The sequence below is a fragment of the Chiloscyllium punctatum genome, chromosome 8 (genome assembly GCF_047496795.1).
Source record: "Chiloscyllium punctatum isolate Juve2018m chromosome 8, sChiPun1.3, whole genome shotgun sequence".
Taxonomy (NCBI): domain Eukaryota; kingdom Metazoa; phylum Chordata; class Chondrichthyes; order Orectolobiformes; family Hemiscylliidae; genus Chiloscyllium; species Chiloscyllium punctatum.
This window is the reverse complement of record NC_092746.1, coordinates 123,635,485-123,661,293: the sequence shown is the minus strand read 5'-3', so window position 1 is coordinate 123,661,293 and position 25,809 is coordinate 123,635,485. Positions and strand designations below refer to the sequence as shown.

General features: G+C 45.8%; 1 protein-coding gene across 1 annotated transcript in view; it reads right to left on the bottom strand.

Annotated features, from left to right (window-relative positions):
• Nucleotides 1-1,658: 1,658 nt before the first annotated feature.
• The window catches only part of c8h8orf82 (chromosome 8 C8orf82 homolog), a 29,928-nt gene continuing 5,777 nt past the window's right edge, over nt 1,659-25,809 (bottom strand). Inside the window, exons 2-3 of the mRNA XM_072576408.1 lie at nt 14,201-14,249; nt 1,659-3,181 (exon numbers count right to left, since the gene is read on the bottom strand). Coding sequence (XP_072432509.1) covers nt 2,733-3,181; nt 14,201-14,249 — 498 coding nt within the window. The 3' untranslated portion in view covers nt 1,659-2,732. The remainder of the gene's footprint in view (nt 3,182-14,200; nt 14,250-25,809) is intronic.

Below are 25,809 nucleotides of genomic sequence, written 5' to 3'. Positions count from 1 at the left end.
GGCAACATCCTTGTAAATCTTTTCTGAATCCTTTCAAGTTTCACAACATCTTTCTGATAGGAAGACCAGAATTGCACGCAATATTCCAAAAGTGGCCTAACCAATGTCCTGCACAGCCGCAACATGACCTCCCAACTCCTGTACTCAATACTCTGACCAATAAAGGAAAGCATACCAAACGCCTTCTTCACTTTCCTATCTACCTGTGAGTCCACTTTCAAGGAGCTATGAACCTGCGCCCCAAGTTCTCTTTGTTCAGCAACACTCCCTAGGACCTTACCATTAAGTGTATAAGTCCTGCTAAGATTTGCTTTCCCAAAATGCAGCACCTCGCATTTATCCGAATTAAACTCAATCTGTCACTTCTCAGTCCATTGGCCCATCTGGTCCACATCCTGTTGTAATCTGAGGTAACCCTCTTCGTTGTCCACTACACCTCCAATTTTGGTGTCATCTACAAACTTACTAACTGTACCTCTTGTGCTCGCATCCAAATCATTTATGTAAAATGTAGAGGACCCAGCATCGATCCTTGTGGCACTCCACTGGTCACAGGCCTCCAGTCTGAAAAACAACCCTCTACCACCACTCTCTGTCTTCTACCTTTGAGCCAGTTCTGTATCCAAATGGCTAGTTCTCCCTGTATTCCATGAGATCTAACCTTGCTAATCACTCTCCCATGGGGAACCTTGTCAACGCCTTGCTGAAGTCCATGTAGATCACATCTACTGCTCTGCCCTCATCAACCTCTTTGTTACTTCATCAAAAAACTCAATCAAGCTTGTCAGACATGATTTCCCACGCACAAAACCATGTTGACTATCCCGAATCAGTCCTTGCCTTTCCAAATACATGTACATCCTGTCCCTCACGATTCCTCCAACAACTTGCCCACCGAGGTCAGGCTCACTGGTCTATAGTTCCCTGGCTTGTCCTTACCACCCTTCTTAAACAGTGGCACCATGTTTGCCAACCTCCAGTCTTCCAGCACCTCACCTGTGACTATCGATGATACAAATACCTCAGCAAGAGGCCCAGCAATCACTTCTCTAGCATCCCACAGAGTTCTCGGGTACACCTGATCAGGTCCTGGGGATTTACCCACCTTTAACCGTTTCAAAATATCCAGCACTTCCTCCACTGTAATCTGGACATTTCGCAAGATGTCCCCATTTATTTCCCTACAGTCTATATCTTCCACATCCTTTTCCACAGTAAATACTGATGCAAAATATTCATTTAGTATCTCCCCATTTTCTGTGGCTCCAAAAAAGGCGGTCTTGCTGATCTTTGAGGGGCCCTTTTCTCTTCCTAGTTACCCTTTTGTCCTTAATATATTTGTAAAACCCCTTTGGATTCTCCTTAATTCTATTTGCCAATGCTATCTCATGTCCCCGTTTTGCCCTCCTGATTTCCCTCTTAAGTATGCTCCTACTTTCTTTATACTCTTCTAAGGATTCACTCGATCTATCCTGTCTATACCTGACATATATTATTGAATGGCAGAGCAGGCTTGAAGGGCCGAATGGCTACCCCTGCTCCTAACTGGTGTTCCTAAATCCCGTAATGTCAAGAACATTTACTTGTCATTTTCACCAATAAATATTTTACAGAAAATGTGCTTCGTGCTTCACTGAGTAAATAGAATTAGTGCTGCATTCAATATTAAAACAATTTTCTTTTTGTATTGACAGAATGAAGTATTCAAAAGTGCTGTTGAAATGAGCATTGTGATAAAGTACTTACACCTGCTGACTGCTACATGCATGACCAGACATTTTCAGTGACTGACATCAGTCGGCACTTAAACAGACAGTAGCACATGTGACTGGAAATGTGCAGTGACACTGGATTCTTTCTTCAGAATACACAAATCTCTGAGGCTTCCGACAGAAGTGCATGTTGACAGTCTCAGTCAAACAGACCCACGCCAGCAATGCCAAGCATTTTAATGGCTCCACAGTCAAACCCATAAGGAATGCTGAAGATATTTGGTGTTGAGATTCAGACGGTCACACCATGCTGCAGACATCAGCAGATCCCAGGTTCAATCCCTGCTTGGTACTTATCAAGATTTTCAACTACAGCCGCGCTCCTTCTCTTCCCCCCACCTCAGGCTCTCAGTCAAACTGGAAATGTGCAGTGTTCACCGGAGGCTTTGCTCTGACATTCAGCCGTAGTGAGTACACTGAAGGGCGTGCGCTCTCTCCCTCTCTCTCTCTCTCTCTCTCTCTCTCTCTCTCCGGGAGGATGGTGGAATGGCTGCAGGTACAAACTGGATAGGGAGCATGGCATAGGGAGAGAAAATATTGTTGTACCAATGCTCTCGGGATAATGACTTCCAAGCCAATGCACATTTAGGATAAAAGGCCGGCACAACCTCAAGGGTGGAAGGGCCTGTATTGAACTATGAAAAGAAGCAATGCTGCATGGCACCTTACCTGGTCCATTATTGACAATTCAACTGTGAGAAGACAAGTAAATCACAGTCAGCTTGGATAGGGAGCTGAGCAGCGATTGTATTGCCTTCTACCTCCAGGTTGCAGAGATGTACAGTTTCCCTAGCAGCTGGCCAGTTACAGTTCCTTTCACACAGCCTTCAATGCAGTGGGTATGGGGAGGGTGGGGTTTAGAATTACAATATTTCATTTTTCCAACAGTCCAGTGTGACCCTGATTAGATGTTATTGACAGCACATGACCCCATCATAAGCACGGAAAGCCAGGCTGCTGCTAGGCTGGTTTTCTACCTACGATGATCGAGGAGAGTTCATTGGTCAGTCTGTAACGCTGACCGTTCCAGTGGAAATGTGACGGTGGGCCACTGTCAGGTCCACCGGCACTGTACTCAAACTGGGGGCTGAGCTCAAAGGCCAGGGAGGATTTGACCAGCCCCATGCCCCCTGACCTCTCCGGGGCCGGGTGATAGACGCGGCCGTTCTCCGGCATGAACAACCGCTGGGGTTCAAAGGGCACAGCCAGCTTGTCCCCACCCCCGCAGTAGGACAGCAGCTCCTGCTCCGAGCCGAGCCCTTTGATCAGGTGGGTGAAGACAACAGGAAGGTCATCACAGCGCAGGAAGTTACGCTCACGGCCACACAGTGACACGTAGGGGAACTCCTGGTACCGGCCGGTGGAGTTTTTCCTGAGTTGCTTGAAGAAGAAAACGAGGAACTGTTTATCTGTTCGACAACAGAGAGAGAGAGAGAGAAAAAGAGGAGTTTTAATGAAATGGGCCACACACAGCATTTCCACCAAGCACCGAGTCCCCAAATTACCATAAAAATAACTCACCACTATTACCTTTACAATGGATTTCAGCAGAACGTGCAACTCACTACCTCAGCCAGTGGTGGAGAAAAATAATATAGATACAGTCAAGGAATTTTTTTTTAAAAAATCATTCCCGGGATGAGGGTTTTGCTGGCTAGGCTAGGCCAACATTTACTGCCTATCCCTAACTATCTTTCTTTAGGATTGGGGGTGGGTGTGGGGGGGACTAACTGAGTGCACGTCTGAATTTCTTCAGAGTGGGCATCCTTTGAAGAGACTTTGAGGTGAAACAAACTTACTAACAGACAAAGAAAAACTGTAGATGCTGGAATCCAAAATAAGACAGGCAGGAAGGTTACACCTTCTCCACCTCCTGATTCTGCCTGGCTTGCTGTGTTCCTCCAGCCTCCTGTTTATCTACTTAGATTCCAGCATCTGCGTTTTTTTTTGTCTCTAACCAAGTTTGTTCTACTGCAAAGTCTCTTCAAAGGATGCCCACTTTGATGATGTTCTCTACCTCCCTCAGAAGTGCACTCAGTGAGTCCCCCCACACCCACGCCCAGTCCTGTACAAGGGTTATACCCAAAATGTCGACTTCTCCACCTCTTGATGCAGCCTGGTTGCTTTGTCCTTCCAGCCTCCTGCCTGTCTATTTCGGATTGCAGCATATGCTTTTTTTTTTGTCTCCATCCCTAATGGCCTACCAGGCAGTTGAGAATCAACTGCATTGCAGTGGGTCTGGAGTCACATGTAGGCCAGACCAAGTAAAGATGGCAGTTGCCTTCCCTGAAGGGAATTAATGAAGCAGATGGGGTTTTCTGACAATCAACAATGAATTCACAGATATCATTAAACTTAATTTCAGACTTTTAAAGAATATTTTTATGAAAAACTTTTTCAAATGTTTTACAAAAACTGTATGTATAAAAAAAACAGAATACTAAAGGATAGTAGTAGTATAACAGTGTCATATCACTATACTCTTAATAATTACCTACTATTCTACCAGAACAAACGTATGTACTTAAACTACAATCAAATTAAACAAAGGTTAAATTAAGTTGAATTCAAGTTAAATTAAATTAAATTACATCACATTATCTTATTCTATTTTTCACTCAGCGCACCTCCACTGAAGCTCCCATCCTTGGAAGCACCAGTCATTGTACCCATATTTTCCCAGCATTCCCCTCACAGGGCCCTACAGACCACCCAACCCAACTCCTGCGGCTATACCACAGCCCTGGTTCATATTGCCTATACATCTGCGTCTATATAATTTAGAAAGGGCTGCCACATCTTCTAAAACTGCTCCGTTTTGTGGTGCAACATATTTGTGAGGTAGTCGGGGGGGGGGAGATGCTCCGTCACCGGCCTGCGCCATCTCATAAGACCTGGGGTTTTTCCGACGTCCTTCATTAAAATCTTCATGCTCACACAGTGCGTAAGAATGTTACACAACCTCTTCCCATGCTCCCCCAGAGAGGGCAAGTTTGGTAACCCCAGGAAAAGAAATACCGATCCCACCATGATTTAAATTCCCAGGATTTCCTTCAGCTCCCTTACTATGGCACTCCAGTATATTGTAACATGACCAGTAGCAGTGTGTAAGAGTGCCTACACTTATTTTAGCTTTGGGGCACTCTGGAGATGTTCCTCTCTTGAACTTAGCTAGCCTCTCTGGCACCATATGAGCCCTATGTAAAATCTTCAATTGCATGGCCTGTGCGTTGTTACAGATTGAGATTTTCTTTACATTTTCCCATACATCTTCCCATGTTTCCAATGAAATATACTCTCTTAGTTCTCGATTCCAACTCCGACAGAGTCCCTCCACATCTCCTAAGGCACGCCCTTTCTGTAAATGATACAAAGTACTAATTGAAAGAGCACCCGTGCACTGGAGCACTCTTCTCCCTGTCTGACTTGTAAGGCTGAGCTAGGAGTGTGGTTCTCCTTTGGATATAATCCTTTATCTTGAACAGTACCGGAAAAGGTCCCGATTAGACAATCCATATTTCTGACTTAGCTGGCTAAACTACATTAACATCGCCCTCCTCCCCCCCCGATTAAATCTCCCAGACAAGAGATTCCCTTATTCTCCTATAGCTTAAAGCCAGAGTCCAATGCTCCAGGTTTAAATCCTGAGGATCCCACCAACGGGGTAAACGGTGAAGTCTTAAACCAATTGCCCTCGTCTTGCCTCATTATCCTCCAAGCTTTCACCATATTTAAAATGATTGGGCTCTTACACTGCTCGATCACGGATTTCATCATATCCACGAATAATAGATTAACTAGGGGACATCTCAATTGAAAGGCTTCAACATCAAGCTAAATTGACCCCGAATTCCCCGAACCCAGTTACCCACATATGCTAACGGCGTGCTTATTTGATATCTCTTCAAGTCCGGAAGGTCCACCCCCACCCTGCGGGAGTTGCAATTTAGTAAATTTAATTGGGAGTGCCTACAACACCAAAAAAAGGACCCAAGCCAACTATTGAGCCTCTATTACACTCGTCTGGGTAGCAACAACGGGAGCATTCTCATGGGATACCACAGGCGAGGAAGAACATTCATTTTAATCAGGGCTATCCGGCTAACCATGATAACGGTAATCCCTCCCACTGCTGAAAATCCTGCTTTATCCTCTCCAGTAATTGTACTTAGTTAGCTTTATACAGCTGGTGGAAGGCAGGGATAAAAAAATTCCCAAAACCTTTTGACGACCATCTAAACAGGAACTGCATTCCATCCTTCAGATCAGGCACCTCCACTAACCAACCCCCGCCCCCCCACCCCACCACCACCACCACCAGCAGCACGGCTTCCGATTTTGTAAAAGTTGTATGGGTGGGTTACGCTTCGGCGGGGCGGTGTGGACTTGTTGGGCCGAAGGGCCTGTTTCCACACTGTAAGTAATCTAATCTAATCTAATCTGATCCTGCACCCCAAAGAATTGCCAAATAAATTAATTTTTTGAATTAATCGGGGCATGGATTTCTCCAGATTGGCCAATAAACAGAAGAAGGTCATCAGCATATCGGGTGATCTTATGCTCCCCATTTCCTACCTTTGGCGCCACTATTTCAGGATCCCTCTTGATAGCCTCAGCTAACAGCTCAATTGCCAAGATAAATACAACGGTGAAAGAGGACACCTCTGTCGCCTATCTCTCCCAATATTAAAGTTATCCGACTGAGTGCTGTTAGTGATGACCGCCACCTTAGGATCATTATATCTCTACCCATCGGGCAAAGGCTCCCCCCAGACCAAAACGCTCGAGGACCCCAAACAGGGACGGCCATTCTACCCAGTCAAACACCTTTTCCGCGTCTAGGGAGACCACCAAACCCGGGATCAATCTTTGCTGGCATATCTGCACTATGTTCAGTACCAGCCTGATAATGTTGGAAGAGCTACAGTCCTTGATAAAACCTGCCTGATCTTCTTTTCTAATATCAGAAAATACCTTTCCCAACCTCAAGGTCAGCACGTTTGACAGAATTTTAAAGTCTACATTCAGCAATGAAATGGGTCTGTATGAAGCACATTCTTCGGGGTCTTTCCCCGTTCTTTAAAATGAGGGAGGTATTAAGCCTCCCTAAGGGAAGGTGGAAGACAATCCTGTGTATACGAACAGCTATACATCCCCAGAAGTGGCATCACTGACACATTTATGAATTCCTTATAAAACTCACTCAGGAATCCATCTGGTCCTGGTGCTTTACCACCCTGGAGATGCTTTATTGCTTCTTGCACCTCTTGTATTGTCGTAGGCACATTTAACAGGGAGGCCTGCTCCTCGTTTACACTGGGAAGTCCAGGTTCTCAAAAAAGGACTGCATTCTCCCTGCATTGTCTTCACCGCCCTCCGACCAGTACAACTCTGCAAAGTATTCCCAAAATCTAACACTGATCTTCTTCAACTCACGGGTTACTGCCAGCTCTCTCTCTGATAGATATAATGGCTTGCAAAGCACTTTTCTTTCTAGCCAGGTAAGCCAAATATCTGCCTGGCTTATCTCCAAATTCAAACAACCTTTGTTTAGCAAAGGAGACCTCTTTTCTTGCCACCTGTGTGTGCAATGAGTCGAGAGCAGCCCGGAGAGCTGTGACCCGCTGCAGATTGACCAGTAACAGCCTATTATACTATGCTTCCTCAGCTAGCTTCAGCCAGACTTCCAGCATCCATTGCTGCTCCCCGTTCTGCCTCTTTCTAGCCATTGATTATGAAATGGTCAGGCCTTATAAATATGCCTTCGTGGTCTCCCAAAGTACCGATGGATTACTGGCCGTACCAGAGTCATCCCAGGGCCATCCCAGAAGGCCCTGAATTCTCTTGTAAGGTACTCAACAAATTTGCTGTTCCTTAACAGGAATGAGCCCAGGCGCCAGTGCCGTGCATCTATTCCACCACATTTGATTTTAACATGTAAACACACTGGCACATGGTCCGGGACAGCTATATTCCTAATTTTGCATGCCAATGTTCTGTCCAAACAGACCGACAGCATAAAGAGCATGTCAATTCGCATGTGGCACTTGTGTGGGTTAGAATAGAAAGTAAAGTCTCTTTCATTAGGGTGGAGATACCTCTACACATCCACCAATCCCAACTCCTCACACATGGGTGCGCCGATTGGGCCCCATGGCATCCTGTCTACCCCAAGATCCATTGGGCGGTGAAAATCCTCTCCTATGATCATACAGTGCAGCTCAAGAATCATTAATTTAGCAACTGCATCAATTAGAAATTTAAGAAGGTGCGCTGAGAGACAATAAACATTCAGGACGCCATAGTCTTCTCCATGTATTAAAGCTTTAAGAATGATGAATTGTCCATGTTCGTCCTTAATTTGCTCCATTAGCAGGAATGGGAGGTTCTTTCTTCCCAGTATAGCCAGTCCTCTACCCTTAGAGTTAAAGGAGGAGACGAATACCCTGTCATAACCCCCCAGCTGTATCTTCAAATGTTCCTTATCAGTTAAATGCGTCTCCTGCAGCAGGGCAATGTCCACCCTTTCCTTTCTAAGGCTTGACAGCACCTTCTTTCCTTTAATGGGGGAATGGTTCCCTTTTACATTCCAGGTGCACCATCGAAACAGATCACGAGCCATGGTCATCCAGGTAAGTATGGCTTTTGCCCAAAACGCCAATTCTCCTGCTCCTCGGACGCTGCCTGACTTGCTGTGCTTTTCCAGCACCACTCTAATCTAGACTCTGATTTCCAGCATCTGCAGTACCCACTTTTGCCGATGGTCATCCAGGGCAGCCCACTGATTTCCCAAGAGGAGGAAGCCGTTCTGAGGCGCAGTGAACGAAAAAACATTAATGCCATAAAAACTAAAAACTACACCTATGAAAACCATGAAAACTAAAAAACTAACCATTACATTTAACTTAAAGAAACACCTAAATAAACCCCAATTCACGAGAGATCTTCCCCTTTGCCCACTGGGGCAATCCTCCCTATCCTTGCAACCATCCTGGCTCCTTCCAGTTGAGGCCATGCCCAAGTCCCAGGCAATTCACAGACAAAGAGAATATGTTGTTATTTACATTACTAAGACTTAACAATGGATGCTCACCCTCACTCCCTCTTCTCCATACATCTTAACCACAGATATAGCCACCCCCAATCAAGAAAAGAACAGCCTTGGTTTTACACCAAGGCAGTACAGAATCTGTAAGACCTGGAGACCCATGAGCTATAAGCTTTTCCTTCTGCTTTTATTTTCAAGGTCATCCACTTGTTGTTGGTGTATCCAAACCTGGTCTTCCTGAGCCGTCCTACTGAGACCCCCACCGTGGTCTCCAAAGCTGCGGTCCTCTGTTCGACCACTTCCACTCATCAGTCCAGTGTTTGGATCTCCTGCTCATGCTTCTTTAACATGGCAGAGATCGGCTCCAGCGCTGCCTTGTTTTTTCTCGGAGTTTAGCCTCGGGTGTTTGAGCAATGGCTGCGGGTACCCCAACACATTCGGGGAGTGGCCTGCCTGCTGTACTCTTTTCGCCCCTTTTCCTTTGGCCAACTTCATTTTGAGCATAGATCTTTCAAATCACAGTTTTAGAAGCTCTAGATAGTCAACAACACAATGTTATCAATTTTTTCCTCGAGGTAGTGGGGGGGGGCACCTTGGCTGGGGTATGGCACAGAGCAGGGCACAGGCGACCTCTTGGACCGCTACCATCTTGGATCTCAGACGTTTTTTTACTGAAAACAAATTGCACCATCTGCCATGGTGGGATTCAAACCCAGGTTCCCCATGATTAACAGTTCCAGTGATAATACCACTAGGTCATCACCTCCCCGATGGGAATCAAACTGTTGGTGTAGGCTTTTCAGTTTAACAGGTGTGTGCCACCACTCTAGATAATCCATCTCATAGACCATCTACCTTCACACCCACACACACTCCATATCCTTTGATGTCACTGAGCGCAATTGTTAGATTCCTATCTGGAATACATTCAATTAATGCATCCAGGCAGAAGCTCTACACACATAGAACAATACAGCGCAGAACAGGCCCTTTGGCCCTCTGTGAACTATTCTCAGCCCATCTCCCTACACTAGCCCATCATCATCCATGTGCTTATCCAAGGATTGTTTAAATCTCCCTAATGTGGCTGAGTTGACTACATTGACAGGCAGGGCATTCCACACCCTTACCACTCTTTGCGCAAAGAACCTGCCTCTGACATCTGTCTTAAATCTATCACCCCTCAATTTGTAGTTATGCCTCCTCATACATGCCGACGTCACCATCCTACGAAAAAGACTTTCACTGTCTACCCTGCAATCAGAACTGTACACAATATTCCAAGTGGGGCCGTACCAGTGTTTTGTATAGTTGCAGCATGATATTGCAGTTCCGGAACTCAATCCGTCTACAAATGAAACCTAACACACTGTATGCCTTCTTAACAGTACTATCAACCAGATGGCAACTTTCAGGGATCTATGCACATAGACTCCAAGATCCCTCTGCACATTCACACTACCAAGAATCTTTCCATTGACCCAGTACTCTGCCTTCCTGTTATTCTTCCCAAAGTGCATCACCTCACATTTAGCTGCATTGAACTCCATTTGCCACCTCTCAGCCCAATTTTGCAGCTTATCCAAGTCCCCCTGCAACCTGTAACATTCTTCCACATTGTCCACTACTCCACTGACCTTAGTGTCATCTGCAAATTGACTAACCCATCCACCTATGCCTGCATCTAAGTTATTTATAAAAATGACAAACAACAATGGTCCCAAAACAGATCCTTGTGGCACACCACTAGTAACCAGACTCCAGGCTGAATATTTTCCATCAACCACCACTCACTGCCTTCTTTCAGGAAACCAGTTTCTAATCCAAACTGTTAAATCACCCTCAATTCCATGCCTCTGCATTTTCTCCAACAGCCTACCATGTGGAACCTTAGCAAAGGCTTTACTGACGTCCATGTACACCACATCAACTGCCCTACCCTCATCCACATGCTTGGTCACCTTCTCAAAAAACTCAATGACGTTTGTGAGATACGACCTGCCCCTGACGAAACCATGTTGACGATCTGAAATGAAATTGCGGAGTAAAGAACAGGAGGATCATCTGATGGCTGAAGTAAGGTGGTCAGAGATTCCTTTACCGCATAAAAACTGATACACACCTTCTGGACCAAATGGCCTGTTGGGGCTGTAAATTCTCTGCAGCTTCCTTGCCCAGGGCTATTCATACCACAGCCTGAGTTTTGAGATCATCTTGCAGCAATCCAGCCTTCGTAGCTCAGGAGACTGGGTCCTATTTATTCACTGCTGTTCTCCGTTTGAAGGTTGAGTATGGTGGGTGTGTATTTAGCACTGCTGCCTCCTTGGTGGATTCAACCTAAATTATCCAATTCTGAGATAATGTTTATATTAGCAACTGCAGCTGAAGGCCAACCCATGGGAAAAGTGCTTTTGATTGTCACAGACCACACAAAGCTCTTGGGAATCTAAATAAAAAGAATCTCTCTCATCCCGCCACTGCATCACCCCGACACACACACACACACACACACACACACAATTACTACTTCTTTTGGTGAAAACTGTGCACAACAACACAGCTTATTCTGAGATGTGTCCATGAAAGAGCACTCATGTCCCCTCACACTGCTGTGTACTGGTATCATCCAGGTCCAACCATGACACTGGAGTCCCTCTCCTATGGAATGAGCTGTCCGTTTGATGAAGAGCACTCTGGTGTGGTCACACATAGGGTCCAACTGACTGAAGAACACTCCGAGACTCAAGCACAGCACCTAGTGGCAAACTGGTCTGTCAGTGTTGGAGCTCGGATCAGTCGGGAGACGGGAGGGAGGACCTGCTTCTGAAGGTTTGACTTTATGGTGTTAAAAAAAAACTCAAGCTCTCCTGGATGCTCTACACGTTCAGAAAACTCAACCCTCTCGTCCTGAACTGAGCTTCCATTTGCATCAGGTTAACTGGCTGAAGGACACCATCAAAGATGAAGGTAAATTGATGGAATCCCTACAGTGTGGAAACAGGCCCTTCAGCCCAACAAGTCCACACCGGCCCTCCGAAGAGTAACCCACCCAGACCCATTCCCCTAATGTTTACCCCTGACTAATGCACCTAACCTAGGCATCCCTGAACACTATGGGCAATTTGGCATGGCCAATTCACCTGACCTGCACATCTTTGGATTTTGGGGGTAAACCAGAGCACCCAGAGGAAACCCACACAGACACGGGGAGAATGTGCAAACTCCATACAGTCACCCGAGGCTGGAATCGAACCTAAGTCCTTGGTGCTGTGAGGCAGCAGTCCAAGCTACTGAGCCACTCTGCCGCTTAATTTAGTTCGGATTCTCACAGATCAATCTCCTAACCCAGCTCAGGACTAGAAGGGGACAATATCGCGGGAAATGAAGGTTCAATAGCTCTTGTAAGCCTACAGCAATTACTGTGGCAGGGTTAATATAGAGTTTTATTCCATATTCTAAATGGCAACAGCTAATGAAAGAGAGATGGATGAAACACTTAGATACTAAAAGTACAAACCTATCAGCCCCTAGAGTTGACAATATTTATTATAAAGGAAACTCCATTTCACTAGAAGATCTTCATTCAATTGCTGATAAAAGAAAGACTTGGGGTAATTTTCACTCTATATTTTGAGAGAGCAATAACTAAACACTTGTTATAACATGACTGAAAACAAAAAATGCTGGAAATCACAGCAAGTCAGGCAGTATATGAACAGCCAGCATTTATTTAGAGGGCAATTTAGAGTCAATCACTTTGCAGTGGGGACACATGCAGGCCAGAACCGGTCAGGGTGATAACAGGAGTCTTGATCTGCTCATGAGAAACAATGTTTTTGTGAGCACGTGAAGATTTTCCTAACTGGTCTGCCACATTACAGACTGTTCTGCTATAACACAGTAGGTGCATTTTCGTGTGACCGCGTGTTATAGAAAGTTGGGCAATAAAAATAACAGGGTCTGAGGGAGAAAACAGGGCTGGGGCAGACCACCAAAAATCAAAACAAAAATAGTAGTTAGCTTAACACAAACAATGGCACAGTCTAAGTAAATGTTAAAATCATATATTTTAATGAAATAACACAATAAATTTAACACTTTAAAGGGTTTCTGAGTTTGCTGGGTTACAGTACTGTATTAACACAGGGGCTGAGGGTCATCATCGTCACTTTGAAGTGCGGTTCTGCGCACAGGGTTCTTAGTAAGAAAATGTTTAGTCCAGAAATTGATGGCTGTAGTTCATTGTCCACAGACTGTTTATTGGGACTTGGCTTAAAAAAGGCATCTACTTTTTGCTGCCTTGCTATCTTTCTTCTTCCATGAAGAAGCTGTTCATAGGGTAGGGTGTCAGATAAGACATTATGCCACAAACCGCCATCCTGCTGCAGTCTTCATCGTCGTCACTGTCTTCTAAGAGCTGCTAACTGCTTCTCAACTTCCCTCAGGATAAATGACAAAACACAAAGTGGAAAGCTCTCGTTAGTGCTGCATCCTGGACTTCACCATCTTCATCTCGAGCTTCAGGTTCCTCCACAGCAACAAGATGTTGTCGATCAGTTATGGAGAGATCTTCACACTGGGACTCGAGCAGCTCCTCAACATTGTCAGTCCCCACTTCTTCAAATCCAACGGCTTTGCAAGAACAACACAATATTCTTTGATTGCTGGAAGCTCCTCTGACGGTTCAACCCCTTTAAAACCATGAAGAAACTCTGGGAGACACTTCCACCAAACCGCATGTCAGCAGCTTTTACTGACATCACCCCAGGCCTCCACACTGATGTCAGTAGCATTCTTAATGTTAAAGCTCTTCCAAAATTTAAGAACACTGTCCTCATTAACCCTCTCAGTACCTGCAATCAGCTCATGAATATGTGCCTTAAATAATAACCTTTAAAAGGTGCTATTGCACCCTGGTCCTTGGGTTGAATGAGAGAGGTTGCGTTTGGAGGTAGAAATAGCACTTTGATGTTTTCAGAAAGCTCACCAATGGTGGGAGGATGGCTTGGCGCATTGTCCAGAACGAGAACAATCTTGAAATCCAAATCTTTTCTCCTGCAATAATTTCTAAAAACGTCCTCAAAAATGCCAACAGTAAAGTTAGAAAAAATTTGCTCTATCATCCAACCTCCCTTGCTTGACCTGAACTAAACACCAAGAGCGACTGAAGGTACCAGGGATGGAATCACATAATAGGCAATGGAAGTTCATGTTTTACAAAAACTGCTCCCCAATTTACCAATCAATTGATAAATCGAGTTGGCAAAATGAGCACTATAGCAGAGTGACCTATATCTGATTCAGTGGGTGAGGTTTTAATTGCGGAGTATCAGCTGTATTTATTTAACTTGAAGGTAGTCAGGGATAGAGCTACACTCACCTTTAAAGCAGGTGATGAAATTCTTCACTTTGGTATCATCAAGGAACAGCTGCAAGAAAACACAAGACAGCGTCATTACCACATCGTACACCACAGGACAGTGTCGTATCCACATCGTACACCACAGGACAGTGTCATATCCACATCGTACACCACAGGACAGTGTCATATCCACACCGTACACCACAGGACAGTGTCATATCCACATCGTACACCACAGGACAGTGTCACATCCACACCGTACGTGGTAGAACAGTGTCATCGCCATATCTTACAGTATCGCATCTTTTGTTGTAATCACTGTAAAATTAAGTATTTTAATGACACTGGGAATGTCAAAAGGACTGTTCACAAGTTACAGCGGGAATTCTTCTACGGAATCTTTTCAGGGATTCTAGCCACCTAGGCCAGCAACTGTTATCCATCCCTAACTGCCCTTGGATTGATTTGATTGTCAGGGCTGTTATGAACCAACAATAGTGTGCTGAGTCTGGAATCACTTGTAGTCCAAACCAAGTAAGGATCGCGGATTTTTATGAGCCTTGTCTTTTGGAATACTGTGTTCAATTCTGGTCTCCCTGCCATAGTGGAGATGTTGTGAAACTTGAAAGGGTTCAGTAAAGACTTATAAGGATGGTGCCAGGGTTGGAGCTATAGGGAGAGGCTGAACAGGCTGGGGCTGTTTTCCCTGGAGCGTCAGAGGCTGAGGAGTGACCTTATAGAGGTTTATAAAATCATGGGGGGCATGGATAGGGTAAATAGACAAGGTCTTTTACCTGGGTGGGTGAGTCCAGAAATGGAGAGCATAGGTTTAGGGCGAGAGGGGAAAGATTTAAAAGGGACTTAAGGTACAACAGTTTCACACTGAGGGTGGTGTGTGTATGGAATGAGCTGCCAGAGGAAGAGGCGGAGGCTGGCACAATTACAACATTTAAAAGGCACTTGAATGGGTACATGACTAGGAAGGGTTCAGAGGGATATGGGCCAAGTGGTGGCAAATGGGGCTAGATTAATTTAGGATATCTGGTAGGCATGGACGAGTTGGATTGAAGGGTCTGTCCCCGTCCTGTACATCGCTGAGGGGCATGGATAGGATGAATAAACTAGGCCTTTTCCCAGCACAGGGGAGTCTAAAACAAGAGGGCATAGGTTTAAGGTGAGAGGGGAAAAATTTAAAAGGGACCCAAGGGACAACATTTTCATGCAGAGGGTGGTGTGTGTATGGAATGAGCTGCCAGAGGAAGTGGCTAAGGCTGGTACAATTACTGCATACAAAAGGCATTTGAATGGGTACATGAACCAACAATTTGAGTGCGAGCAGCAGCTAAGGTAAGACTGTTTGTTTTAAAAGTACTTACCGGTAGCGGGCAGCGGTGTTTTTTTACACTCTCTCTTCACAGAAAGAGCGGGAGCAGTAGGGGGAAGTGACGACTACCAGAGAGGCAGCCGAGACCCGGAAGCAGGTAGAGCGTAAGCTTACCTGGGTAGGTTTGTTTCCCCTTTAAAAGCGCGCAGCTGAAGAACCCGAGGCACTACGGAGGTAGCGTCTCCCACCCGCCCTCCTCCTCTAACCTAATAATAAGATCCGTTGTGATAAGGAGGTAAGTGCCGAATTTTGCTTGTTGTATTCTTTAGACCCAGTTTTGTTTTAAAATAAAGGTTAGCTTTATAGATGGGTGACAGTGAGGGGGAGTGGGAGGAAGCAGCCAGTGCAGGGACCCCCTGTGGTTGTTCCCCTCAAGAACAAGTATACCGTTTTGGATACTTGTGGGGGGGACGACTTACCAGGGGTAAGTAACGGGGCTCAGGCCCCTGGCACGGAGCCTGTCCCCGCTACTCAGAAGGGAAGGGTGGAGAAGAGCAGAGCAATAATAATTGGGGACTCGATAGTTCGGGGCACAGATAGGCGGTTTTGTGGGAACGAGAGAGACTCACGTTTGGTATGTTGCCTCCCAGGTGCAAAGGTACGTGATGTCTCTGATCGTGTTTTCCGGGTCCTTAAGGGGGAGGGGGAGCAGCCTGAAGTCGTGGTCCATATTGGCACCAATGACATAGGTAGGAGGAGGGCTGAGGATGTTAGACAGGCTTTTAGGGAGCTAGGTTGGAAGCTCAGAGTTAGAACGAACAGAGTTGTTGTCTCTGGTTTGTTACCCGTGCCACGTGATAGAGAGTCGAGGAATAGGGAGAGGGAACTGTTAAATGCGTGGCTACAGGGATGGTGCAGGAGGGAGGGATTTTGGTACTTGGATAACTGGGGTTCTTTCTGGGGAAGGTGGGACCTCTATAAACAGGATGGTCTGCACCTGAACCTGAGGGGCACCAGTATCCTTGGGGGGAGGTTTGCTAGTGCTCTTGGGGGGGGTTTAAACTAACTCTGCAGGGGCATGGGAACCCAGACTGTAGCTTTAGGGTGCAGGACCTGGAGTGTAGGGAGGTTAGGAATATGGCATCAATCTTAAAGGAGGGTGCTGTAAACAGGAAGGTGGCTTGAAGTGTGTATACTTTAATGCCAGAAGTATACGAAATAAGGTAGGTGAACTCGCAGCGTGGGTTGGTACCTGGGACTTCGATGTTGTGGCTATTACGGAGACGTGGCTAGATCAGGGACAGGATTGGCTGTTGCAGGTTCCAGGGTCAGAGGTGGGGGTAAAAGAGGGGGGGTGTGTGGCTTTGCTTGTCAAAGATAGTATTACAGCGGTGGAAAGGAAGATGGACGAAGATTTGCCATCTGAGGTAGTTTGGGTTGAGGTTAGGAATAGGAGAGGTGAGGTCACCCTGTTAGGAGTCTTTTACAGGCCTCCTAATAGTCCTAGAATCGTTGAAGAAAGGATTGCGAAGATGATTCAGGAGAAGAGTGACAGTAATAGGGTGATTGTTATGGGAGACTTTAACTTTCCTGATATTGATTGGGAAAGCTATAGCTCAAGTTCGTTAGATGGGTCAGTGTTTGTGCAATGTGTGCAGGAGAGTTTCCTGACACAATATGTAGATAAGCCAACAAGAGGTGAGGCCATACTGGATTTGGTTCTGGGTAACGAACCAGGCCAGGTATTAGAACTAGAGGTAGGTGAGCACTTTGGGGACAGTGACCACAATTCGGTGATTTTTACTCTAGTGATGGAGAGGGATAAGTGTGTACTACAGGGCAAGAGTTATAGCTGGGGGCAGGGAAATTATGATGCGTTGAGACATGACTTAGGATGTGTGGATTGGAAAAGTAGATTCCAAGGCAAGAGCGTAATTGATATGTGGAACTTGTTCAAGGAGCAACTATTGAGTGTCCTTGATAAGTACGTACCTATCAGGCAGGGAGGAAAGGGTCGTGTGAGGGAGCCGTGGTTTAATAAGGAGTTGGAATCCCTTGTTAAATGGAAGAGGGCGGCCTTTGTAAAGATGAGGCGTGAAGGTTCAATAGGGGCGATTGAGAGTTATAAGGTAGCCCGGAAGGACCTGAAGAGAGAGCTAAGAGCAGCAAGGAGGGGACATGAGAGGTCCTTGGTTGGTAGGATTAGGGAAAACCCTAAGGCTTTCTATAGGTATGTTAGGAATAAAAGAATGACTAGGGAAGGAATAGGTCCAATCAAGGATAGTAATGGGAAGTTGCGTGTGGAGGCTGAAGAGATTGGGGAGGTGCTGAATGAATACTTTTCGTCAGTATTCACTCAGGAACAGGACATTGTTGTCGATATGAATACTGAGGCACGAATAAGTAGAATGGATGGCTTTGAGATATGTAGAGGTGTTGGAAATTCTGGCAAGGGTGAAAATAGATAAGTCCCCTGGGCCTGATGGCATTTATCCTAGGATTCTCTGGGAAGCAAGGGAGGAGATTGCAGAGCCATTGGCCTTGATTTTTGTGTCCTCTTTGTCGACAGGAGTAGTGCCAGAGGACTGGAGGCTAGCAAACGTGGTTCCCTTGTTCAAGAAGGGGAGTAGGGATAATCCTAGTAACTATAGGCCAGTGAGTCTCACTTCTGTTGTGGGCAAAGTCTTAGAGAGAATTGTAAGGGATAGGATTTATGCACATCTGGATAAGAATGATGTGATCAAGGATAGTCAGCATGGTTTTGTGAAGGGCAGGTCGTGCCTCACAAACCTTATTGAATTCTTTGAGAAGGTGACCAAGGAGGTAGATGAGGGGAAAGCGGTAGATGTGGTATATATGGATTTTAGTAAGGCGTTTGATAAGGTCCCCCATGGTAGGCTACTGCAGAAAATACAGAGATATGGCATTGAGGGTGAGTTGGAGGTTTGGATTAGGAATTGGCTCTCTGGAAGAAGACATAGAGGGTAGTAGTTGATGGCAAAGGTTCATCTTGGAGTGCCGTCACTAGCGGTGTTCCGCAAGGATCTGTTTTGGGACCATTGCTGTTTGTCATTTTTATAAATGACCTGGAGGAAGGGTTAGAAGGTTGGGTGAGCAAGTTTGCGGATGATACGAAAGTCGGAGGAGTTGTAGACAGTGAAGAAGGATGTGGCAGGTTACAGCGGGATATAGAGAAGCTGCAGAGCTGGGCAGAAAGGTGGCAAATGGAGTTCAATGTAGCTAAGTGTGAAGTGATTCACTTTGGTAAGAGTAACAAAAAGATGGATTACTGGGCTAATGGTCGGATACTTGGTAGTGTGGATGAGCAGAGGGATCTTGGTGTCCATGTACACAGATCTCTGAAAGTTGCCACCCAGGTAAATAGTGCAGTGAAGAAGGCATATGGCGTACTGGCTTTTATTGGTAGAGGAATTGAGTTCCGGAGTCCTGAGGTCATGCTGCAGTTGTATAAGACTCTGGTGCGGCCGCATCTGGAATATTGTGTGCAGTTTTAGTCGCCATACTATAGGAAGGATGTGGAGGCACTGGAACGGGTGCAGAGGAAGTTTACCAGGATGTTGCCTGGTATGGTAGGAAGATCCTATGAGGAAAGGCTGAGGCACTTGGGGTTGTTTTCATTGGAGAAAAGAAGGTTTAGGGGTGATTTGATAGAGGTGTACAAGATGATTAGGGGGTTAGATAGGGTTGACAGTGAGAACCTTTTTCCACGTATGGAGTCAGGTATTACAAGGGGGCATAAGCTTTAAATTAAGGGGGGGTAGATATAGGACTGATGTTAGGGGTAGGTTCTTCACTCAGCGAGTCGTAAGCTCATGGAATGCCCTGCCAGTAGCAGTAGTGAACTCTCCCTCTTTATGGGTATTTAAACGGGCATTGGATAGGTATATGGAGGATAGTGGGTTAGTGTAGGTTAGGTGGGCTTTGATCGGCGCAACATCGAGGGCCGAAGGGCCTGTACTGCGCTGTATTCTTCTATGTTCTATGACTAGGAAGGGTTCAGAGGGATATGGGCCAAATGCTGGCAAATGGGACTGGATTAGATAAGGATATCTGATCAGATGTTGGAAAAGCCTCATATTCCGCCTTGGGACCCTGCAACCACACGAGATAAACGTGAATTTCAACAGCTTCCTCATTTCCCCTCCCCCCACATTATCCCAGTCTCAAGCCTCCAACTCGGCACCACCCTCAGGACCTGTCCATCACTCCCGCCCGACCTATCAACTTCTTCCTCACCTTCATCCACCTATTGCTTTCTCAGCTACCTTCCCCCCAACCCCATCCCCCTCCCATTTATCTCTCAACCCCCACCCACAAGCCTCATTCCTGATGAAGGGCTTATGCCCGAAACATCGATTCTCCTGCTCTTTGGATGCTGCCTGACCAGGTGTGCTTTTCCAGCAACACACTCTCGACTCGTTGATCACTAGTCCTTACTTATTCCTAGGATATCTGATCAGCATGGATGAGTTGGACCAAAAGACCTGTTTCGTGCTGTACTACTCTATGATTATTTCCTTCTGTAGAGGACATGTTGAGTGGCTTACAACAGCTTTATGGTCACCATTATTGAGACTAGCTATCCATCCAGTTTTATTAATTACCTGAACTTAAATATTACACCAACTGCATGGTGGGATTTGGCGCCAAGGTATTTATCTGGACCTCTGGCTTCCCAGTCCAGTGATACAATGACTTGCACCACCATCAACCTGCTCCAGAAACAAGGAAAAGGACACATTTATACAGTGACCTCTGGTCATGCAACACTGCCCTGGAGCAGGACTTGGCCCCACACCCTTCTGATTCAGAGCAGAGTGAGCTCTCTATTGAGCTACAGCTGGCAATTCAGTGTGGGAGCTTTCCCAAGATATCATTAGCAATAATTCGGAGCACTTCTTGGTTTATAGGAACAGGAAGATGATATCATTATGCTGCAGCCATTTGTAAAGACAATTGAATGCATGCCTTCAGCAGCACACAGAGTAACTCAGACCCGCTGCTTAGATCAGTTCTAGCAGATGCTAAGGTCAACAAGAGGCCAGGCATGACTACTGTATTCTCAAAGTTGAGAGTGTGGTGCTGGAAAAGCATAGCTGTTCAGGCAGCATCCACCTGACCTGCTGGGATTTTCCAGCACCACACTCTCGACTCTGATGTCCAACATCTGCGGTCCTCACTTTCTCCTATTATCTCCGCAAACACAACCCCGAAAGTTAAGTTTAAAAATCCACTGTGATTACATTTGGATAGAGGCCAGATTAAGTTCTGTAAATACTTTGCTTTTGTTTCCTTATAAGTATATAAGAAAGGTGAAGAGTCATAGGTCTAGTCTTTTGGCATTTGTCCAGCTAAGAAACCAGACACAAACCTTGGAAGAGTCACTGAATGGAAACATTATGTCTCTCCCAGATGATGCTGCCTGAACTGTGGAGTATCTTTGGACAGAATAGGAACTCTCTATTAAAGTTTGGTGCCAATAAGTTTCTGAAAAACTATTAAATCAATAAAACATATCATGTCTGTTAGAACATAAGATTAAAAATCATTGCAAACATATTGTTTGTTCACATATTATGTCTAAAAATAAGTCAGCCTTCATTTATAAATAGCCTGTCTACACAGGACCAGACGGGAGGGAATCCCTTGTGCAGGATGACATATTCAGTTTTTCATTGTTATGACTAAACTCACACTATCGTTTTCTTCTTTCAGGGGATGTGGGCATCACTGACAAGGTCAGGTACTAGCTATGTGGAGAGACTGGATAAATTTGGTTTGTTTTCACTTGAACTTTGGAGGCTGTGGGGCAAGCTGATAAAAGTTTACAAACTTATGAGAGGAATGGGCAGGGTGAATAGTCAATGTTTTCTCCCAGGTTAGAAATCTACTTGGAGACGTAGGTAAACAATAAAAGGGGAAAGTTTACAGGAGAGGCAAGTTTTTATTTTCCCCACACAGAAGGTGTTGAGATCCTGGAATGTGTTGCCAGAGATGGTGGAGATAGATTCAAGAGCAAAGTTTAAGAGACACCTTGACAGATGTATGAATAAATCGGAATAGAGAGACCGTGTGGAGGCAAAAGGTTTCTATATTAGAAAGGCATCATGTGTCAGTGCAGGCTTGATGGGCCGAAGGGCCTGTTCCTGTACTGTACTGCTCTTTGATACCCATCCTTTGGACTGTGTGGCTTGACAGGCTATTTCAGAGGGCAGTTAAGAGTTAACCACACTGGTTGGGTTCTGGAGTCACATGTAGGCCAGACAGGGTAAGAATAACAGACTTCCTTATCTAAAAAGCAGAACTGATCCCTATTGAACCAGCTGGGATTATTACAACAATTACGGTTTCATTAGATATCTACAGATGCACCATAAAAAGCATCCTGTCTGGATGCAAGAAACCTTAGTACAGCAACTGCGCTTCCCAAGCCCACAAGAAATTACGGAGAGTGGTGATTACAGCCCAGTCCATCACACAACACAGGCCATCCGTTGACTCCATTTACACTTCGCACTGCCTTGGGAAAGCAACCAACATCATCAAAGACCCCTCCCACCCTGGTTGTACTGCCTTCACCCTCTTCAATCAGGCAGAAGATATAAAAAATTTGAAAACATGTAGCAACAGATTTAAGAACAACTTCTTCCCCTCTGTTATCATACTTATGAACAGACCTCTCATATATTAGAGTCGATCTTTCTCTGCAGCTGTAACATGATATTCTGCATTCTGTTCAATTACCCTGACGTACATATATATGGTATGATTTCTCTGGATAGCGTGCAAAACAATACTTTTCACTGTATCTTGGTGCATGTGACAATAACAGTGACCATGATTTGATTTGATTTGTTAATGAGACCAGCTTTCAATTACAGATTTTATTAACTGAATTTAAATGCCACCACCCGCAGCATGGTGGGATTTGAACAAAAGCAAAATACTCCAGATGCTGGAAATCTGAAGGAAATACAGAAGTTGGAGAAACTCTATGAAGAGAAAGCTGAGTTAATGTTTTGAATCTGATATGACTCTTCTTCAGAATTTGAACCTGGATCTTGACATCAAAGGCTTCTGCACCTGTATCTTATGGAATCCGTGTTTCCAGAACGTGACCCCAGACTTTAAATTATTCATCTAGTAACATTACCACAACGTCACCATCACCCTGCAATCTACTCTTTCAGTCAGGACTGTAATGGACAGAGAGCTCAAAGGCACTGACTTGCTGAAATACCCACCCAGATCAGAGTCTATAACATCAGTGTTCACTTTCCTACAGATGACAATGAATACTCTTCAAAATTACTTCACTGGCTGTAAAGTCCTTTGGGACATACAGAGATCTTGAAATGGCCAGCAGAAATATAGGTTAGTCTTCCGTTAACCAAGTATCATGTTTAATGATTAACAAATAAGAGTTAATTGAACTCAGTGCTGTTCTTTAATGGATGTGGCACTGTGGTCCTGTGGGGATTGGTTTTGCTGACAATTTGATTGTTTAGCACGACTATCTTCACTACAGTTTATCTAGATGTTGCTAACTAAAGGAGAGTTGCTTCATGCATCCTCTTCAGAGCATCTATGGTGAGAGCAATGTTTCAGGCCTGCAGCCTCTCCTTAGAACAAAGGAAAGTTAGAAGTTCTAATAGGACTTGAGCAAGTGAAAGGAATATAGGAATAAAAACAGCAAGTGCTGGAGAAACACAGCTAACATTTCAAATCCTGTAACTCTAGTTAGTATGAAACCTTCAAGGGACAGAGGGTGGGAGGGAGAACAATAAAAATGAAGGTCTGTGTTAGGATGGAGAGCTGGGGAGATTAAGTACCAAAATACTTCATGGTACAACGGCAAAGGGGAAGTGGGTAAAATGGGTAAAGAAACAAAAACAAATCGTGTGTATTGAGGAGGTGTGAATGGGGGCGGGGGGTGATGGCAGCTGTCAGAATGCAAAGAAATAAAAGAAAGAAACATGGAAAAAATATATACAGAACAAAAAGGGCAGGGATAATGGTCTAAAGTTGTTCTGCTCTCTTTCACTTTCCATGTTGCTGTAGAGCAGGTACAGCAGGTTAGAGGGTGGCTGTAGAGAAGACACGGTGCACCACGCCTCCCCCTGGTATGACAAGCAACTGGTGCTCAACACAGCTCAGTATTTCATTCATAATATCATAAGAATCATGACAAATTCTCAAAGGCAGCTTAAAATACAGGGCCAGAGTCCCTCTAACCCACCATTCTAAACACCAAGCAAGACTGAGGGAGAGCATGACAAACACATGTAGTGCTGAGTTTGTGACAATTCAGTGACATACACTGCCCCTTTAATAAATAGAACATGACACACTAATAATGTTCTATTTCTGTCATGCTCTGTATATGTAGAGCTGCAGCAACCTCTACTGGCGAAACATATGAGATGGTAAAATTCATGCTTGGCATCTGTGTTAAACCACAAGGTGATCTGGTACTGAGGAAGGGTCACCGGACCCGAAATGTTAACTCTGATTTCTCTTCACAGCTGCTGCCAGATTTCCTGAGGTGTTCTAGCAGTTTCTGTTTTTGTTTCTGATTTACTTTTGGTTTTTATTTAGTACTTAAAATAAATAGGTTATCGGGGGAGGAGATGCATCGAAGGATACTGAAGGAATTGGAGATGTTAGCTATAATTTGCCAGTCTTCTTCAGACTTAGAGGTGGTGCATTGCTGCAAGCTCATCCAAGACAGATAAACCTGTTACCGCAGGGGTGTAAATACATCACTGAACAGGCACATTCCTGACGAAGAGCTTATGCTCGAAACATTGCCTGTCCTGCTCCTCAGATGCTGCCTCACTGGTTGTGCTTTTCCAGTGCCACACTTTTTGACCAGTATCTGCAATCCTTACTTTCTCCCAGAAAATATGTACCGCGAGGAACTCCTGCAGAGATGCCCTGGAGCTGAGATGACAGATTTCCAACCAGGGGAGACATTTCCCATGACTCTCATTGATTTCAGGTTTGCTGGGGCTCCTTGATTCCACACACAGACAAATACAGCCTCACCCACTCCCCTCTCCCCTGCGAGTATCCCCCCACTCCCCCAAGGGTATCCCCCACTCCCCCAGGTGTTTACCCCCACTCCCCCCGGTATTTACCTCACTCCCCCTGGTATTTACCCCTCTCCACCCGGTATTTACTCCTCTCCCCGGGTATTTACCCATCTTACCTGGGTATTTACCTCTTCCCCCGGTATTTACCCATCTTACCCGGGTATTTACCCCTCTCCCCCAGGTATTTTACCCCCACTCACCGGGTGTTCACCACCCTCCCCAGGTGTTTACCCCTTTCCCCTGGGTATTCACCCCCCCCCCAGGTATTTACCCCCACACCCTGGGTATTTACTGCAGATTCAGGGTATTTACCCCTCTCCCCCGTGTATTTACCCCTCTCCCCCAGGTATTTACCCCTCTCCCCCGGGTATTTACCCCTCTCCCCCGGGTATTTACCCCTCTCCCCGTGTGTTTACCCCTCTCCCCCATGTGTTTACCCCTCTCCCCGGGTGTTTACCCCTCTCCCCCATGTATTTACCCCTCTCCCCCATGTATTTACCCCTCTCCCCCATGTATTTACCCCCCTCCCCCGGGTGTTTACCCCCCTCCCCCGGGTGTTTACCCCCCTCCCCGGGTGTTTACCCCTCTCCCCCGGGTGTTTACCCCTCTCCCCCAGGTATTTACCCCTCTCCCCCATGTATTTACCCCTCTCCCCGGGTATTTACCCCTCTCCCCCGGGTATTTACCCCTCTCCCCCGGGTATTTACCCCTCACCCCCGGGTATTTACCCCTCACCCCCGGGTATTTACCTCTCACCCCCGGGTATTTACCCCTCTGCCCAGGTATTTACCCCTCTCCCCTGGTTATTTACCCCTCTCCCCGGTTATTTACCCCTCTCCCCGGTTATTTACCCCTCTCCCCCGGGTATTTACCCCTCTCCCCGGGTATTTAGCCCTCTCCCCGGGTATTTACCCCTCTCCCCCGGGTATTTACCCCTCTCCCCCGGGTATTTACCCCTCTCCCCCGGGTATTTACCTCTCACCCCCGGGTATTTACCCCTCTCCCCGGTTATTTACCCCTCTCCCCGGGTATTTACCCCTCACCCCCGGGTATTTACCCCTCACCCCCGGGTATTTACCCCTCACCCCTGGGTATTTAGCCCTCTCCCCGGGTATTTAGCCCTCTCCCCGGGTATTTAGCCCTCTCCCCGGGTATTTACCCCTCTCCCCCTGTGTTTACCCCTCTCC